Here is a 20,850-nt window from a genome sequence, read left to right as displayed (position 1 = left end):
CTACATAAAAATCAAGAAAACGATGGACAACTCTGACCATCCTCTTCATGGGACTGTGTTGGGGAGACAGAGGTCGGAGGCTTCTTCAAATTCACTGTAACACAGATTGGGACAGGAGATCTTTCCTGCTATCACTATAATAACTGAAAAATTTGAATTAATATGAGCTACAACAACATTTCATTTCCGTTTGGGATCAATAAAATATTTTTGAATTTTAACTTGTGCTGTTGTAACAGACAGCATGTTAATGTATCAATGTTTAATCACTCAGTCTCAACTTTTGGTGGAAGTGGAAATTTTATAAGCACTAGTAATCACATTAGATCTACTTACTAATTTAGGTAGAGACAAGACATTAACTATAAACTATTACTTAGAGAAAAAGTTTTCTGAATTAAAAATGAATGTTTATCATATATCAAATATATATAGCCTGAAGAGCCACATGTGACCTTTGACCTAGTACCATAACTTGGTATCATGATTGTGGTCCATTACAAATATTCTCACAAGGTTGTGTACAAGGTTCCTTAGTATGCAAAAATGAACTACTACCAGTAGTTCATTTTTGTCCCCTGTAGAGGACATATATCTTGTATATCAAAATAATTTTACGTGTCTCTATCTCCACCAAAAAAGGGGGTTTTGCAACAGGATTGTGATTTCTAAAAAGAAGAGAGAGAACTGGGAAGAGGGCCTTACTTGGGTCAGAAGAAGTGTTTTTTTTTTTTTTCCTCTGGACCAAGTTTCATTTCTGCTCTGGCATTCCACCACCCCTTGAAGGATATTGAGCAGCTTTAGAGTGACACCGTCAGCTCAGAGGTTTTTCAGAAAAAGGCAGGCTGTAGTGCTCTTGTCACCCAGACCTTCTTAATATCTTGACGTCTCCCCTCTTGATTGAAAACCAAATTATTAAAAGAATAATAAGGAAAATTGCTGGTGGAGCTAGACCTGCAGTCTCTCCAGACTCCAGAGAAAAATTAATACAAGAATCTTGCGGGAGTTAACACAGTTAAAGCGAACAGCGCAGCCAAATCGTTAATCCCAACCAAATCCTGACAGGGTGTTTAGTCCTTTTGGTTCTGATTCTTTTCGTGTCTGAGCCCATTCCTCAAAACCCAGGTGTCCTCTGGCAGCTGGACCGTGGATGAGAGGACATGTCTCCAGGACCACCCAGCCAATCAGAGATGGAATTGCTATATTTTTTTTAATGTAATGTTTTCCTACTACATTGTTTAAACTTTCAAAGGAAGAAAGGAACAAAAACAAGGTGTCCTTGTTGAAAAATACTTTGTCCCTGACTGAAGCAACCTCTCATGTGACTGTGGTTTTTAATACGTGGTCATTGTATTGAATAAAGGCTGCTTTCCAAAGTGTAACTCATCACTCACTTTTTAAAGCTGGAGCTAGTCATTCGTAAATGCTAAAATAATTTCATATTTATAGAACATATCGACGTGTGTAAAAAGGCATCCAAACAGTTTAAGATCATTACATCATAACAAAGTCCTAAAACGTCTGTATCTTTAAGATTCCTGTTTGTAATCAGAAATATTCAAGATAAAAACCTTGGTCCAGCAAAGGCCTTTTTCCTAAAAGAGCTTTCCTAAAAGAATTGAATAAGTTGGACACGACACTATCAATGTTGTGACTACATGGGTGGCACACGGTCACTGTAGATATCCTGTAGAGGTCTGGAGCAACATGGGTCTGAAGGAACCTCCAACTGAAGATGCTCCATCGCAGTAAAGCAGTCTCACCCTACGAAGTGGTTACTTTTACTCTACAGCTGCAGAAAATTCCTGCTAAGAAAATAGTTTAGTGGAATGTTAATCATCAAAACAATCCCATCTTTTATATCCTGGGCTCTCACACTAACAAGCGCAACCTGATTAATGATACGTAACTGCAGGCAGCCTCTTGGGATAATGGGAATCATCCACTCTACTGGCTTCCCAAGCTCCATCTGCACGCACACACACACACACACACACACACACACACACACACACACACACACACACACACACACACACACACACACACACACACACACGCATACAGACACACACGCTGTGAGTTAGGGAGCAGTAATTTAATCTACAGAGTCAATAAAGGCCAATAAACAGCTTTACAGCAGCTCGATACACTGACATTTAAAGAGTGACGGACAAAGAGAGGAAATCGTCTGTCTTCATAATCATACTGCTGTGGAAAGTCAAAGCCCACTCCTGTTGCGTGTGAAATCAATTTCACACTTACCGAGTCAGAAATTAAATCTAAAAGTGGCGACTCCAGATTTAACTGCTGACAAGTTTGGCAATAATGAGTGATTGTGCTCTGAAGTACTAACATTAATAAAAAAAAACGGTAGACTTGGTTATGACTTGGACAAAGGCACTAAGAACACTGAGTTACTCAATTATCATTAAGTAACAAAGAGTTGGGTAACAAGCTGATAACTTTTAGTTTTTTTCTTTTTCACTCCCCAAACATTCAATAATCACCACAATTATGTCTCCAAGATGCTTCACCTGTATTTCAGGAATCTAAAGAGCAGATGGAAGGATCTTGTTTTCAACATATTTAACGGTGCAAATCAAGCCACTGAATACAATTAGTAAGTGAGGCCAGAGTTAATTAACTCCCAGCACAATGCAGCATATAAACACTAACTTTACTTTTTCTGACGCATGTACTAATTAGGAAAATCTTTGCTGGTGTTTCTTTTGGGTTTTTTTACAAACTGATGTCAATCAAACTTTACTTACTGACCATTTTTCACACAGCCAAGTGTAACACAAGGTGCTTTACAAAGGCTGAACACCATGACAGACACGCATTGGAAATGATCAAACTAAGCAATTTGACAGCCAAAACAAATAAGATGAAGCAGTAATAAGATAAATGAGAATTGTGTTTTTCACAACTGCTGACAGTTCCTTTAACATCACAAGATGAAGTAACACCAACCAACTTTACATTTATCCTGTACATGTCTGATGACTTGGTGACACAGCACAAGTTCCACCTCAGATTGCCTTTAGCTTAACTTAAAAAGACTCACTTATAAGTTATGTTTTCTTCCAGGAAATCCTAGTCAAAATGTTGGAGTAATTATGGACTACAAAAAAAGACCAATATTTAACAAGAAAGAAAGAAAACTGAAATGTTATGAAAATAGGAAAGGAAACTGAAGTAAAAAACGTGAGATTACATAAAAACTACAATTAAAACAGATTTTATTACCAATTAGAAGTGTGTGAAGTGCAAAAACAACAACATGTAGCACAAAGAAGTCAGCTTTCTATAAATCACTGCAGCCTTGCAATATTTGAACATAACCTTTAAAGAGTGAAGCCCAGGGGTTAGCTCTCTTTACAAATCCCGCACACATTTTGCCATGTCTTCACCAAATACAATTTGTCTACAGATGTAAAATTCACATCACTTCTTTAAAGTCCATTCAATTCATATTATAAAGCCAGTTTTTTTGTCATTTCTATAATTGGGTTTCATAACAAAGAAAACATATTGACCTTTTACAAAGAAAAAATTACTGTCATATATTGTATGAAAATACATTGAATGCATATTAAAATTATTAGCATCTTTGTCCAGAGTTATTGGGAGCTACTTTGGATAGCCTGAAAAGCCACATGTGACCTTTGACCTAGTACCATAACTTAGTATCATGACTATCAGTAGTTCATTTTTGTCATCTGCAGAGGACATTTATAAACTTTAATATCTCCCACCCCCTGCATTCTACTGAATTAATTCCTTTTGGTATCTACAGATGACATTTAGGGCTTTTCAATGATGCCACATGTGAAGGTGTGGGGCTTTTGTACCTTCCTTTTTCTCATTCATAAAAATGACGTTCATCAGTAGAAGCACATTTTATGGGGAGAGACAAAGTAAGTGCATGAAACTTTTCATTGTGCAAATTTTGGTTTAAAATTTTGCTGGCATATTCTAAATAAGTCTCTTAGCAGCATATTAAAACATTCTATGAATTACTTTGACTGTATTTTATCATAGTATTTAAAAGTTTAAAAATTGTCCTCTGTAGTGGACATTTGTAATTATTTTTCAGTTTTTTCTGTATCCATCCACCCGTCAATCCATCCATTCATCCATCCATACATCCACCCACTCATTCATCCATCCACCCACCCACCCATCCATCCATACATATATCCATCCATCCATCCATCCATCCATCCATCCATCCATCCATCCATCCATCCATCCATCCATCCATCCATCCATCCATCCATCCATCCATCCATCCATCCATCCATCCATCCATTTTCTAAACACCCTTGTCCCTCAGTGGGATTGGGAGGGGTGCTGGTGCTGATCTCCAGCTAACGTTCTGGGTGAGAGGTGGAGTCACCCTGGACAGGTCACCAGTCTGTCACAGGGCAACACAGAGACAAACAACCATGCACACACACCTAGGGAGAATTTGGAGAGCCCAATTAACCTGACAGTCATGTTTTTGGACTGTGGGAGGAAGTCGGAGAACCCACCATACACAGGGAGAACATGCAAACTCTATGCAGAAAGACCCTGGGCCAGGAATCGAACCCAGAACCTTCGCGCTAGGCAACAGTGCTCAGTTTTGTCAATGTGAAATTCATTCTTATTTTCTCCAAGTTTATTTGATAGGGACAGACACACATTTACATAGACAAACTGAATAAAACAGCAGTCCCATGTTAGCATCATGGTGCAATAGCAACAGCTAATTCGCAGCTTAATTATGTTGATGTTTGGATATTTTCTTTGGGACAAACTGGTTGCCATTAAGGTTCAATTTCAAATGTATGGGGTTCCGATGTCCACTGTAGTGGACACATCATATTTCAAAAATAAAAACTTTTTTTTCCAAAACAAATGTTTTCAGTATTCTACTTACCTTACAAAGATTGTGGAATTAAAAAAAAAAGGTGATTGGACAATATTTTTTTTCCTGGTAGTCAGGAGGATATGTGCTGAATCCCTTCTTTAATAAAAACATGCAACATGCTGATGTTAAAGAGCTGCAGGAAATTATTTTCTTTTTACTATCTGCATATCATTACTTCTTCTGCTCCTGTGCATGTTGCATTAAGTGAAAGTAATGTTAATGTGTTTCTGGGTTATTTCCTCTGTGCAGTCTGGAAAATTAACTGACCAGGGAGAGGAGCAGATAGGATCAGGCAAGATAAGAAAAAACAAACTCAGTTTGGTAACATCCTGTATGTCTGTATGTAATATCTGAAATAATCTGGGCTGTGCTCTGGTCTTTGCCGTTTGCAGTCTTGTGAAGCTAATTTTGTTTCCACCTCATTTTCCACCGTCTTTTGTTATAGCTGCATTTATCAGAAGTTATAATAGTATGAATTACAGGTCTAGAGAATAAACTACATACATACATATTTAAGGCTGGCTGACCCTGAGACCAAAACTTTTCATCGTTTGTTTGTTTTTAGTTATAATTATTTTTTTGTAGCTTTAAATTATTAGATCTCTGCCACAGTGCCTAAAAACAAATCTGTCCATTGTCAAAGGTAAAATGGAAGGGGCTCCGGCACCAATCACCACCCCCTCAGTACGTTCCTGGTTACTCGAGCTGTTCGATGAATGTTCGCGGGGAACAAATTCGTTGTAATGTGTCTTGTTCTTGTTCATTTGCTTGAGACCAGTCAAACAAAGGAACAGCTCTAAAAGTATTTGGCATCTGTCTTAAAAGTATATCTCTAGGGTCATGTTTAAGTTGAGAGGCTGTCCGCGTGCTTGCTGAACCGCGGTGTCGTAACTCTTAGAAAGCGCGCGCGCTGCTTCGCTTTATGGTGCACAAACAACAAAGCGCGAAGTGCAGCAGGCAGGTAGGTCCGGGAGAGACAGACAAATAGGAGACCTGCTCTCTCTCCCTCACTGCGGCTTCCACTGTGTTCACACTGACTTGTCTTAAGCGTCGATTTTGCTCCACGTTGTGATTCAGAAGAACTTCGAGAACGAAGAAATCGCACCCTCATGGATAGTTCAAGTTCTTGTTGAGGCTGTTCAGGGTAAGTTCTGTTTAGTTACTTATTCTTTTTTCTTGTAAAGAGGAAGTTGCCTGATTCTAAGACACAAAACAAAACAACCCCCAAACAATTAATGCGTAAGTGTTGCCAGAGGTGAATTGTATGTGGTTAAATATTAAGTGTTTTATGGGAGATTATTTTATTGCATTAGAAACTGAGAGTAAAAGTAACATGTATAAAGGAATACTTATCAACTGAGATGAGCTGAAGTAGCTTTTTTGTTTGTTTTTGGTGCCACAGACTTGTGAAAACACAGGTCATATACAACACTATGCGAAAGTATTAACACCCCTTGAACTTTCTCATTTTCTCACATTAGAAGTATCAATGTCAATTAATGTTTTTGGGATTTCATGTGACGGAATACAAGGTATAGCCAATCCCCGGTGGGTTTTACTTGTTCGATACCCTTTATATTTACAGACAAAGTATTAAACAGTTTTGTGAAATGGTCAAAGCTCGGTCAGTTGTTTTATAACCTAACCCTTCTTAAACTTTTCCACGACGTTCTCACTTTTGACTTGTCTGCCTGGATTTACTCTGAGACTAAACAGAATTTAATAACAGTGGATTTTATTTAGAAGTACAGGGAGTAAAGGGGGGTGGGGGGGTACAACTGACACACATTTTAGGTTTTTTGTGGAAAAACTAAAAGTTTTAGATTATTCTGTGTTGGTCTATTACCCAAAATCCCAACGACATATTTTAAAGTTTGCGGTTAGAGTGTAAATTAAAAAAAGAGCGTAAATTTAAAAAAATATTCAAGGGTTATGCTGAACACTGGAACTTATTTGTGTTAGATGATGGCATTTTGTACAGAATAGTCTCTCTTAGTGAGAATCTAATCCCTAGTCTTAAGCAAAAGAGAGTTCATTATTTAGCGAGCGTTACAAGTTCAGAAGTTAGACATAAAAGTGTGATGACCTGAGAATGGACTGAAGCTGGTTGAAAGGTGACTTATATGCTTAAGTCACTTTCTAAAAATACAATAACACTTCTGTGTACTTGTAGTAAATTGACTTGCATAGCACTTTTCTAGTTATTTCAATTTCTAGCCAATTAAACCTGCAACTTTCCCACTGCAAGATGATTACCCTTCCCATTTAGCCACAATCCTCATAAATGACTAAACTGCAATGCAGGGATAAAAAAAATGAAGACATCATTGAGATTATTAGGTACTTCCATAGCCTTGACGAGTGACTTACTTCTATGTAGTGTTCACAAAACAGCAATATTTCTGTGTAAGCCAGAAAGAATGCAGAGCAGAAAGCTACATGTAAATGTTTGTATTTTTATTAGGAATCTGGGAGAATAATGGCACAACAAGTGAATAACAAAATTTGTAAGGATTCCAAGAGAGTGTTATGGAATTTGAAATGGTCATCCTAAAATAACTAGATCTTTGAAAAACGTTTTATTATTTTTCTCCCATATGAAATAATTTGATTATTTAGGTATTTCTTACGTTCTAAATGCTTTCAATGCATAAACACATGCAAGATTTTCACTATAGTATATTTTTTGGGTGTTTCATTGTAACAATAAGATGGGGTTTATTGAAGATACATTTTCACAATGCAAATTTTATAAGTGAGTAGTTAACATAGGTTAACGTATGTTAAGAACTTGGCAAGCACTGTGGGAAACATTGGCATGCCAGCTATGATTTTATTGAAGATTGGTTTCTGCTTGGCAGTGATTGGGCTTCTGTGGGGGGTTTTGTCTGGGAGATGTGGATGAATAGAATGCAGCTCTGGTTTGAAGGTGCTAAATTACTGCAAGTGTGAGAAAAAGAATAGGGGCTATCCTAAAATGTGAGTAAATAGTCTTAAGTTATGTTCCTAAACTAAGCCCATTATGCAGATTTATAGTCTTCAATGAGGACTAAGAACAAAAGTTGATTTAGTTATCCAAGACTGTCTGTCAGACATGGATTGAGGAAGCAGTCAGAGTCAAAGCTAAAGAAAGTTTCTTTTTCTTTTTACACACTTTGCTTTCACATTTTTCTGCTGACTCTACAGCAGCCTCATGACAACATCAACCACACAGCATCTATCTGGAAGCCTGTTAAGCCTCTGATAAACTGTGTGTCTGGCCTAACGTGTTTGTAGAAAAGCTACAGCAACCCTCGGCAGCAGAAGTTAGGCAAAACATGTTTTTACAGCTAGATTACATTCTGAACAATAATGATTAAGACAGAAAATAAAAACAAGTTCCCAGAAGATGATGGACAAAAATATTTGTGGACTATTAGCAAGCCAGTAACGTGTCCTATTATTGCTAGAGATTCACCAGTCAGCCGCAGAGCAAATCGCTCAATTTTGCTTAAAAAAAATCTATCTATCAAACTATAAGAACCGAATATTTTCAGTGTCAGTGGATCAATCGATATGAGGTACTTTGATGCAATTTTTTTTAGAGTTTTTGTCCAATAAAATGGAGATATGCTTAAATAGCTAAATTCTTAATTTTCTGTTGGATCAAGGAGATCTGCTTTTGATTAAAGTCAATTGTAAGGACTTAGCCCTGCGAACAGCTTATCCAGATATTTCTGTTGTCATGTGCAATAAGTTTGCTGTTTGACATGATGGTTTCCACAAAACAGGGCTGTGTACTAGTAGATGGCACTTCTTTATAGAAGTAATACCTCGGGGTTATTCCTGTGAACAATTCACTCACCATACAACAAACGTTAGACATCAGATTCTAAAGAATAAGTGTGTGCTCTCCGCTAATAAACACACCAGGGCCACACCCACTGCGCAGCATGTCTGAACACATTTTAAATGTGCTGTAATTTAGAGAAGGGGAGCCAAACAATTTTGTGCATGTATACATGCAAAAATCTAAAAAAGCTGTAAAAGTCCAGAGCAAACAGACTGATTTAAAAAAATCCTAAAATGCAACCTTCTTGCAACTAAAATGCAGTTTCCGATGTAGTCCGGAAAATTATGGAATTTGATTTGATTCAGGAGATTCAGATATTCAGAAGCATATTTTCTGAATCTCTATATTGGAAAAGGAAACTTGAGTTTTAAAATATGTTTCAGTGTTTATTTAGATTTTTAATGTCCCAAGGATACATGCCTGAGTCTCTGAAAAATAGAAAACTGAAATAAAACCCATCTCAGTTTGTACTCATTAGAAATAATTAGTGGAATAGTCCTTTTACACACTACTGAGTGATAAGTCAACATTAGCGTAGCGCTGTTAGGATTCTGAGGTGTTAGTACTTTAGTTTTCATTCATGTTTCTGTTTTGATCATTTCATTATTGCTTATTCATTGTTAGTTCTCATTATTTGTGCTTTGAATTTGTTTCCTTAGATTATTAGCGTTTCTTTTTGTTTGCTATTTATGTCAGTTTCAGTTTTTCTCTGAAGTTCTGCTTTGTTTATCTTTCAGCCTTCCCACAGCCTGCCAACTTGCTCCCCTTCTCTGCTGTTTTCTATCCCTTCATTTCCATCTGTCCGCAATTTCACTCAGCTGCTGTCCGTTATGATCTGATTAGCTAAGTTTCTTTGTCACTTCCACCTCTCCTACAGCTTTTAAGTTCTTCAGTGCATTTTTGTACTTTGAATAGGGTCTTTACTTCTAGAAACAGCCCAAACACTCAAAAAACAGCTGTTTTCTGGATTTCTACTTTTTCAAATAAGTAGAATGTTTTTTGGTGCCTGGAAAATTAGCCTTTTCAAAAACCTCCCAATTATTAAGTCACAATTAGCTGTCACTTCCCCTTTTACCTAGCAACTTCAAGCCAAGCACAGCCGATTACCTAGAGTACAATGGCTGCTGGACAAGACAAGTATTTTGTTGTTGACTTACCATCCAGAAAACACTTGCTGCATTCTTGTTAGGTATACAGGAGACTCCACTTCCTTTGGTTTTGGATCTTAGAGTCAAAGATGTATAGCTGAGTGCAGCCATTTTAAATAACAAGCTGATTTACTGCTTTTAAGTAAGACATGATGAAAGGAGGCTTTGTTTTTGGTGCAGATTTAAATGTCCAAGCCATCCACTTAAATACAACCCTAAACATTTGCTTTATCAAAATCTTTCTTAAGACTGCTGGTTTTAAAAAAAACAAAAGGCACCGTTTCCCATGTGCGCTATGTTATTGCGCCCAAAAGGAAAATAAAACTTTTAATATTTGAAAGATAACTAGCACCTGATTTTCTTGTTTCGATGCTTGTGCCTCGTGTCAGTTAGAACTGATTTGGGCCGAGAAGCATGTCAACAAGTAATTAGAGTGAATTATAACAAATTAATCCAATTTCTCCCCAATCTCTGCAGGAAATGAGCACAATATCCTACTGAAAATGAACCAGAGGTGCAGAAGGTTGATTATCGCAGTAGAGGCATCATTGTGACCTGTCCTCATACTTTGATCCTTTGTAGTTTCTTGTCTGCAGTTCATTATGCATACCTAGAATGCACAATATTTTGATTCATCAAGGAAAATATAAAATGTTCATGCTTTTAAATTTAGTCCTTAACAGCGAAACAATTTATGCAGACTCTCAGTCCAACAAAAACAGGAAGAGCAGGTGTGCAACTTACTTGGACGTGATTGCTGACATTTTTGGCAAACTTAGGAATGGTTTTATTACTTTGATGACATTTGGTAAGCAGTGTGCTTGTGTCAGCACCCCAGCCCTCCTCGTCACCCGTCTGTCTATTTATGGAGCTGCTGATTCGTTTAAACTGTCTTGCATAAAGGCTACAAGAGCTGCCCTCACCACTACCAGCAGAGTGTTCGCTGGTCTAATCGGGGTGTCTGTTTTTCTGATTGAAACACCAAGGCATGTCCCGCATGCAGACGTGGGTCTGGTTTCATTTGCTTATTTGATTACTGAAATTAGTCTTTTATTCATTTTCTAGAGTGTTTTTGTATGTTAGCTTTAATGTAGATTAAGAAAAGACAGCACATGTGTGCCAGGGAGTGCGTAGCAGTGTTGTTTAGTCAAGATTAATAGAAACAGAGGAAAGTCAGTAAAGGCGAAGACTTCCTGGCTTGCTCTCATGACCTCTTTGTCTTCCCCTTCTGGTCATTTACATTTCTGGCTCTGTGAAATTACAGAGAAACAGAGTCTCTGAGCACAAGGTCGCCATTTTTGTGGCCTTACGTGTCTGTTGTTTAGTAGATAACATATGATGCAACTGGTTAGAGGAAGGAGTGGCTGCTGAAGTATTGTAAGTCTGGTATGTTGGTTTTGGCAGAAGGTTTTACAAATTGAAAATGTTTTGCTTCAAATGTACATTTCTTTTATAGTCTGGCCACCTTCTCTGTTGGTTGTTCACACTCTGCTGCAGATCTTGGAGATGTTTTTAATATTGTCTCACTTTCCAGTAGTCAAAGTTTGAAAGTCATGATTCTAACACAACAACATGCTTAGTAATCTAAACAGAACGAAGCACTGCATTCCCACTCGGTTATGTTTAGTCTTCAATCTGCCGTATTTGTACTAACTTGCTTCTCCCACACTTGCAACTCTGGTTTAAAAATAAATGTGCGTCACTCGTAAGCTGTGCCTGCAGGCAACACTCAAAAGTGGACAGTATGCACTGCAGCAGCGTGACTCCAGTAAGAGTATTTATAAGTGGATGGTAGGGGTCAACAGAGTTCAGGGAGAGGAAGCGACCCTGGCATTAATTTGTGATATTGCCCTCCAGACATGACTCTTGTGGATCCCCCACAATCCTGCACGTTCCGGTGTTTTCATTTGCAGGTTTTGCTTTGTGTGGGTGAAAGAGCAGAAGACTCAATTAGCATATTAGAGCTGAACTTTGAATTTTAAATCCTGCGTTCGAGGATGAAAGCAGTAATTATACCAGCACAGAAGCACAGAATAATGCTTTTTCGTCCTTGATCAAATTAGCTACATGAGTTTTGGTTTAGTGAAAACTGAGAACAGCGCTCCTACCGTGAATGTTTTCCATCCACTTTCTCAAAATAAGAGGAAAATTATCTTATTATCCATGAGAAAACTAAAGCTATTTTTATGTGAAAGCGCATTATTTTGATGGAGTAGAAATACTTTATTTAGCTGACTAGAGGATTATGGTTCACAAATCGGTACTTTAAGTTTAATCGTTCAGAATTGCTGTGCTTCAGACTAGTTATTTAAATTTGTTTATTATGCCTGCACATGTTTACACACTTTATGTTGTTTTCTTATTGAAGTTTTATTCCATTGTAGCTATTTTATTGTATTTTCTGATAAGGAATAGATGTCAGCACTAGACGAGGCAAGTTTATTTGTGTAGCTCATTTCAGGAACAAGAGAATTCAAAATGCTTTATCAAAGAAAAACATTAAACATCAGATCAACAAACCTTAAATTAATTGGGATAAGATTCTAACTCTGCCTTAAATTTCTTATGCGTACTTTATGCCAAATATTGAAATGCAAATGTTCACTCTAACCACAGCCATATAAATAACTCAATTTCTTCCTAGAATGCTGCCTGATCTGACAGCCTCTGCCGATAAGGCAGCCTCAGCCTCAGGATTGCTTTTGTTTTTGACTCCATAATGGTAAAGTTGTCAAATGTAGATTTGGCCGAATCTACAGGCTAAAACTATTAAGCCTGAGAAGCACTGATTTTGCACTCCTCTACTTGTTCCAACTGTAATCTGTCATGAAAAGTGATTAAACCATTCATGCTGATGCAAGGATTTATTACTGAACACAAAGCTGAATGTTACTCTCCTCTGTGTTGTGCTATTGCATAATAAACATCTACTAAATGACTGTATATAGAAATAAACAAGAAGTGACTGATGGTGCATTTGGTAATTTGTGCTTATGTGGGTCAATTTTTGCACATTGAGAGGCTGTTTAACCAAAGTTAAATATTAATATAGATTATAAAAATTAATTATGAACCTAAAAAACTAGAAAGTCATTGATTGTACCTTTTCTTAAAATCTGTGTCACTCTGCTTAATGGCTTACAGAAAATACATGTAGACAATTTTAAACCTGACCCCAAAAAGGTTAATCATAGAGCAAACACATAACAATCATATGTGGAACACAGATCACTTTTTTTGCACAGGTTTTGAACAACATTTTAGTAGTTCGGCCCATCTTGAAACAATTTTATGTCAATTTTATTTGCGCAGCACATTTCAGCAACAATGCAAGGGCTTTACATCATACAGTCACCAACTATGAAACAAGCAATAAACATTCCATTTTGTCAAATGTCATAATCAAAATCATCAATACACATGTACATGTGCATCACTGAGTTTATGTAGACGTAAATAAATCCTGAGTTCCACCAATGATCCGTCTTCCTTGCATTACTCCGCCAACAGAGACGTACATTTGAAATAATCGACTGAATCGACAGAGTAGCGTAGAGCTCACATTAGAAGAGGGAAGTATCCCCACAAAATGCAATCAGCTCTGCCTTTTCCTGTGTACATTGTCCATATTTAGGAGCCAGTTCAACCTATTGTCCAGATGGAGACCCAGGTAACTGTAAGTGCACATACGTCATAACTATTTATGGTAATTGCCTGGAAGGGAAGTGTTACCCTGCAAAGGTCCAGTACTATATCCTTTGTTTTAGTGGTATTGAACTGGAGTTTATTTCTCTTGCGTCATGCCACAAGCCCCCCACCAGACTTCTGTACTCCCCCCACCTGCTCTCCCTCCTTTTATACATGACACACTTGCAGCATTGCCAGAGAAATTCTGTATGTGTATCAGAGTTATAGTTGAAATCGGTGGCGTACAAGGTGAAAACACATTGCCCTGAGGAACACCTCTACTGGTGGTTAGTGTAGTGCACCTACAGTCCTCCATCTTAATGAACTCTCACGTTGCAGATGTACAACAAAAGTTCTCCCAGTTCTGCAGAACATTCCTTTTAACACCCTGGAGCACACCCAGTCTGGATCTGTAGCCTTCCTGGGTTTAAGTCATCTCAGGAAGGGCCTAGAAAACAGAAACATCCCAACATAAATCAAACAAACACGCTGCAGATTTCAGAAACACCCATAATACATGAAGATTCTGCTGAGGGCAGACCGGGTCATCACACAGAAATAACACAGTGCTGTCACTGGCAGTGTAACATGAGTTTATGTCCTGTATTTGTTTTCCTCCAGTTAATGTCTCCATTTGAACACATGTGAAGCTTACTATAAACACTGGCAAAAGAAACCAAACAAACAGCAGATTACATCTTGTTTGTTTTACACCTTCCTTTCAAAACACAAAGAACCCTCCACATATACTGACGCAGGTAGAAACAATGTGTTAAAATCCTTAAAATAGACCATTATTATGGAGACCTGGTGATCCTACTAGACTTCTCTTTGCAGAAGTTCACTAAATGAGATGTGGAGATTTTTCTTTGGGTGGCTGGATAAACTCTGGTCTTCTAGTCTCTTCACATGATTTGACTTATAAGCATTAAGAAAAGCTTTATTTCAGAGATTGTCTATTGAAAAATTTTGATAAAAATGGAACAAGCCTTAATGCAAATAATGTACTTTTTAATCATACTTTTTGAAATCCTGCCACTCCAATATTTTTAGCATTTTAAGACCTAAAAATGTAAAATAAAAAATGCGTTCATCCTGTAAATGTTGAGATTGCCAGTAAATCTAACATCATCTACATCTACATATTTTGTTCAAAAATAGCAACTTTTTTTAATATGGGGTTGCTTTCCCTGGTGAATATAATTACTCAAATCAAATTGAGATTAAGATTATGCTGCTGCAAATTAACTTTGTGATTGTGATGTAAAAAACAATCATAAGAGGTATTTGCAAGCTCTAATTGCCAATAGAAAAAACTAAATCAAGTAAACCTAAAAGCCTGGGTGTATAAAATATGATACCTTAACTTGTGTCAAAACTCTTGGAATAAAAACCACAACAGTCTGTCTAGACTCCTCCTCAGACCTCACACAGTCTGGAACAGAAAGGAATTAATGAAACAATCCTAAATAATGAAACCCCTCCAACATCAGACACATCCAAGTCTTTCAGGGAAGCAAGGAGTTGAGCAAGTGATTTACTTAAGCTGCTAACTCCATAAAAGCATTACTCATGCCATTTCACAACATGGAATTTGTAAGGACAAGTGAGACATTTTAAAAACTGCCTGAGTTTGTGTGTTTTAAAACTTTTTCAAGAGGTCGTGGGTTCCTCAGGGCCCATCCCTCTGAGTGGGTGCGGGAATCAGTGACGTCTGACTTCAGGTTTCCTGGCAATGCAGGAAGAGGCAAGAAGAAGTGTGCCAGTAGACCATAAATTGTCACATCAATGAATAGTTACGTAGAAAAAAAAGGAGACAAATTTGGATTGAAAAGTGAATACATTTCTACTAATACGCTGGAGTTTAAAATATCTCTCCTTTCAACTAGTGTTAAACTGCAGATTTGCTCCTGATCAAAATACATTTACTGTAAATGTCCCCCCTTCTGTTTGTGAAACAAAAGTGATCAAGCACAGACTTAACACCCAATGTATTGTCCTCATTTCCAAAGAAAAGGTTACCACTAGGTCAGGCATGTTAAGTACAATGAAAGGAAATCATTTAATCTACATTGACTTGGAAAACAAGAATGAAAAGCATTCTGAGTCCAGCAGGATTTCCAACAATTATTCCAACAAATGACAGGTAAACAAATGACGGTTAAATATCAATGGAGATTCATTGACTGGAAAAGGCACAAGGTGATGCTTATCTTCCTCATTCATTATTAACAACATAAAGGGATGACAGATTTTTATGTTTGCTCTATGATCCAAATGTCCTTGCTACCCTAAGGATTGTAAAATTAAATTTGTATACATTTAAACATTTGCTTTGTTATCATTTTGCATTTGCGTTGCCACCTTCCTCAGCCAAATCACCTTTGTGAAAAAGGTCCTGATCTCAGTATTTATATGTGTCAAAACTTTTAATAAGATGTTTGAAATTAACCTTAAGTGCGATTTAGGTTGCAGATACAAACACACAGTGTATAATTGCTAATAATAATAATAATAATAATAATAATAATAATAATAATAATAATAATAATAATAATAATAATAATAATAATAATAATAATAATAATAATAATAATAATAATAATGTTTCTTTCAAAATCTCATAAAAATAAAAGCCATAAAGGTGTAATGTGCTTGGCTTGGAAAAAGCCACTCTGGTATTTTTTATTTTATTTTATTTGAAGAACCACCTTTTGCTGCAGTTACGGCTCCAAGTCTTTCAGAGTATTAACGTGTTTACCAGTGTTGCAGATCTTTGGAGTAAAAATGTATAATATGTTAATAATGAGGCATGTGTGGTACACAATGGATTTAGTCTGTTTATTTTATTGGATTCAGTTTAAATACCAAAGGTGATAAATTAGAATCATGCACATCATCATTTTCATCTTTTAACTTTGTCTGAACTTTTTCAGACATAGCATGCAAGTTAATCGAGCATGTTTAGCTCACCTTTTCAACTCATTTTGTTTAGAAACCACTTTGAGCAGTCGTTCAGATATGGTTAGAGCTTGCTTTAGTTTGCACTATATTCTTTATTGTCAATGTAGATATTGTCTGCCCTCTGGTGGAGTGTTGCTGTGTCTTGAATATGAAGGAGTCATCTGACCTCAGAGGAACTTTATATGAATCAGTTCATAAAGAGTTTGTTGTTTGTTGTTGTAGAGGAACAACAGAGCACTGATTTGTTGTATAAAAGTAAATATCAAGTCTGATTTTAACATTTCATCCCATGCCTGTCTTGCAGGATGTGAAGATGCAACATTTTCTCAACTCCCCCCCTACTGAGTCGCTAATCTCAAGAGCGATCCCTTTGGATTTACTCTCCACCCATTTAGAATCAGAACCAAACAGCACACATATTTCTGTCAGCAGCTTCAGCAACGCCACCTCCTTACGCTGCACATATAAGGAAGACTTTAAGAAGATCTTACTCCCTGCGGTGTACATTATCGTTTTTGTGCTCGGCATTCCTCTCAACGCTGTCGTCATACTGAAGATATGGAGGACGAGGCCCCACATCTCCCGGAACAACATCTACATGCTCAACTTGGCCATAGCTGACTTTCTGTATGTTACGTCACTTCCTTTACTCATCTACAACTACGCCAGCCATGACTACTGGCCCTTTGGGGAGTTGGCCTGTAAACTGGTCAGGTTTCAGTTCTACAGGTATCTGCTGCATTTTGGTTAATTTTCACTCTATACAGAGACTTGTTGTGGTGTTACTTGTGGTTGATCTGTATTAAGTTACTAAATACTAAGTAGTTGAGAATATGTATATTGTGGTTTTGTGTTAAAGAGATAAAAATGCTAATTTCTCTATCAGTCTATGAAACATAACTGGGCAGTGCACTGTAGGGCACATTTATTTGCACCACTTGTAAAGAGAATGGGAAATGAGTGTATCTTCCATTGTTTATATCCATAGATAGATAGATAGATAGATAGATAGATAGATAGATAGATAGATAGATAGATAGATAGATAGATAGATAGATAGATAGATAGATAGATAGATAGATAGATAGATAGATAGATAGATAGATAGATAGATAGATAGATAGATAGATAGATAGATAGATTACAGACTCAGAATTCAATTTACATAAAATAGATAACAAATACAATAAAAGAATAAAAAGTACGATGAAACTCAGCGTGAAAAAAAATTCTGTGTTAAATGTAAAAACTAATTCCTTATAAGTCATTAGTCATTTATAAAGATGCACAGTCCAATGATACTGACACATTTCTTCTCCTATTTCAGTAATCTGCATGGCAGCATCCTCTTCCTCACCTGCATCAGTGTGAATCGCTACATTGGAATTTGCCACCCCTTCGCTGTGTGGCTCAAAGAAGGCGGCCGAAGGATGGCGTGGGGAATCTGCGCAGGGGTGTGGATGGTGGTCCTCTTCCTTTGTGCACCAACTTTTACCTTTGCTGCGACAGGAATCCAGCGCAACCGCACTGTGTGTTATGATCTGAGCACGCCGAAGCGCTCGGTGGATTACTATCCCTATGGCATGGCTCTGACCTTCCTCGGCTTCTTGCTTCCCTTTCTGGGCGTGATGGTCTGCTACTGCAGGATGGCCCACATCCTCTGCCGCCCTGTGTCCTACCACGGGGTCTCTGTAGCCACGGGGGAGAAGCGAGACAGGGCTGTGAGGATGATCCTTGTGGTGGTGGCCGTGTTCTGTGTAAGCTTTCTGCCCTTCCACCTGACTAAAACTATGTACCTGGTGGTGCGTACTTTGCCCAGTGCCCCCTGTGAGATGAGGAACTTGTTTGCAATCATCTATAAGAGCACAAGGCCATTTGCCAGCATGAACAGCTTCCTGGACCCTATATTGTTCTACTTCACCCAACCGCGATACCGCAAGAGCACTAAGAGGTTTATGCTCAAAGTGACCACCCTCAGGGACAAGGGAACCTCAGTGTGAGCGTTTGACTACGTCTGTCATTAGCTGTTCTTTCTCCATTTTAACAGCCGTTAAGTAAGAAAGTTCTTGAAGACTGAAATGAATGGAATCCAGTCAAATTCTCAGCTACAACCAACGAGACTTGGGGTGTGTTTCTGATTTTCAAATGAAGAGACTGTAACCTATAACTGATCAGCGTTAAACACAAAAAATATGACTAAGTGGTTATTTTGTCATTGCACTTGCTGTAGTAATGCAGATTGAAATTTAAAAAGTCTTTTTTTACAACTTAAATCACCATTTTTTTTCTGTTTCATATGAAGAAGACATTTGTTCAGCACAAAACGTTTTGAAGCTGTAAGGCGTGTTGTTTCATGTTTTCACCACTGGAGGTCGTGTGTACTCCACTGCACCCAAACACTGGCTCTGCATTGAACGTAATCAATATAATTTATTCAGCATGGATCACATTATCTGCATTGCAGTTAATTATGAACCAGTTGCAACCAAAGTCCAGCTCGTAGTGCACTAACTTTGGCAGTTTGGACGCTGTTTTATTGAAAGTACATTTTAATGTTGGAGGTGACATTAATACGTCACATATACTCTTCATCTAGCAAAGAACTTTTTCAGAAGTAAAAAAATGGCGATTTATGGGCCTAAATGCAAGACCTAAAGTAAGGTCTTTCAGCTTCTAAGGAGTCTGTAAGAAAGACGTACCTCTGCACAAATGCATATTTACCCCCAAACTCATCAACTTAAAGGAAGTATAATATAGCTTTAAAAATGCTTCTGTTAAATATGTTTTGTAGAAAGTATTATTTGTTTCCTCACCGAATGAAATTTCTAAAATTACCTTGGATTTTTAAATGTTTCCATATGTGAAATTATCTTGGGATTAAATGATGAAATCATTTGAAGGATTTTTTTCCACATCTTTACCAGGGTTGTCTTTCCATGGAGAAGGTCCTGTGTTACTAAGAGTTCTTTACTCTACTAGAGGTAGTCGAGAGAAGGAATGCACCGCTTGGCATTGCACCGTTTTAATAGCTCTCACTGGATACAGTCTAAAATCCGTATAAAATTGTTAAATTTTCATTGTAAATTCCCTTCATACTGCATATTACAATTTGTTTTTGCTTATACTGTGTGACTGATTGTGAGCCTCTTTGTATTTCTTTTATCATATTATGTGTTTTTCTTACGCTGTTTTGTTTGAAAATGCCATTGTAACTGCAGAAACTGTGAATCTGTGTGTCAATGAACAGTATAAAATCAATGCGAACAATACATTTGCTGCACTTAACATTTTCACATTTTTGTTTTTTTTGTTTAAACTCAGTTTTAAGAATCACATTAATGAAACAATAATGTGGTAATACTTCAGCTCTATTGTTTGCTTTCTGTGTTTAGCTGAGATGATAATAAAGCTCCAGCTGACTTAGTGTTTGTAAATATGTGTTACACTGAATGTGAAATGTATGCAATTCATATGCATAAACATTGGAGACATAAATATGAAGTAATGTGCTCGAAGATTTGCATTTGGACAAAGTGTATTTTTAGTTATTAAATTATATAACTTAAAAAGTTCCCCCCTTCCATGCTTTAAATATGAGGCTTTATCATGTGTTTGATGTGATGTTGGAAACTTATTAAATTCTGTACAGTGCCGGTTCTGTTGTGGCCGTAGTGTCTTGGAAAGTGTAGAAGATTTTAATTTTAGAAATACTGTAACATGTCAAAAAAATGCTCTGTGTCAAAAATGTCTCTGTGTTGTAAATATTTTATTTTCTTAGACTCATAGTTTGTTTTTGAACAGTATTTCCATGATTCGAAATAACTTGTAACAGCAGCAGCAGAAAAAGCAAATAAAAGCAGGTGGAAACGACATAACTTCTATGGACTGTGGATTAAAATGCTTTCATTACAGGCATGAATCTAATTTATATGAATTTGAATGATTATACAAAAACCTGAATTAGTTTTATAAACAACAATTATATACATGTAAGTTGGATTTGTTTTATTTTATTTTTTACGTTTTTCATAAGTTTCTCCAAGTCTCACTGGCTTTTAGTCAAATAGTATTTGGGGTCCAATGTATTTATTCAAGACATATGTAAAATGTCAATCTTTATTGATTGGAGGACTCTCACGCATTGTGAGTGCTTGTCCTTACAGGGTCAGAATGGTGTCTATCTCCAGCAGTCAGGGGAGGACATCCTGTACAGGTCACCAGTCCACAGAGAATTACAGAACAAACAGACTCACTAAATCATAAGGGCAAATTATAGTAGCCGAATGGCCTAAAGGTTT

The 20,850-nt window shown here is 37.2% G+C and overlaps 1 protein-coding gene across 1 annotated transcript; it reads left to right on the top strand.

Annotated features, from left to right (window-relative positions):
* The first annotated feature begins 5,177 nt into the window (after positions 1–5,177).
* On the top strand, positions 5,178–20,427 carry p2ry6 (pyrimidinergic receptor P2Y6). The gene is made up of 3 exons (XM_081614682.1): positions 5,178–6,065; positions 16,857–17,281; positions 17,880–20,427. Exons 2-3 carry the CDS (start codon positions 16,866–16,868, stop codon positions 18,550–18,552), a joined length of 1,089 nt encoding a protein of 362 aa, XP_081470808.1. The 5' UTR covers positions 5,178–6,065; positions 16,857–16,865; the 3' UTR covers positions 18,553–20,427.
* The last annotated feature ends 423 nt before the right edge of the window (positions 20,428–20,850 follow it).

Source organism: Poecilia reticulata, chromosome 13, assembly GCF_904066995.2.
Source record: "Poecilia reticulata chromosome 13, P_reticulata-male-v2, whole genome shotgun sequence".
Classification (NCBI taxonomy): Eukaryota; Metazoa; Chordata; class Actinopteri; order Cyprinodontiformes; family Poeciliidae; genus Poecilia; species Poecilia reticulata.
Note: the sequence above shows the minus strand (reverse complement) of the source record. Positions and strands in the feature narration are given on the sequence as shown.

Coding starts and splice junctions, on each gene's coding strand:
- p2ry6 (XM_081614682.1), top strand. CDS start 16,866: ATGCAACATTTTCTCAACTCCCCCCCTACTGAGTCGCTAATCTCAAGA. Junction 17,282..17,879: donor GTCAGGTTTCAGTTCTACAG/GTATCTGCTGCA, acceptor CTCCTATTTCAG/TAATCTGCATGGCAGCATCC.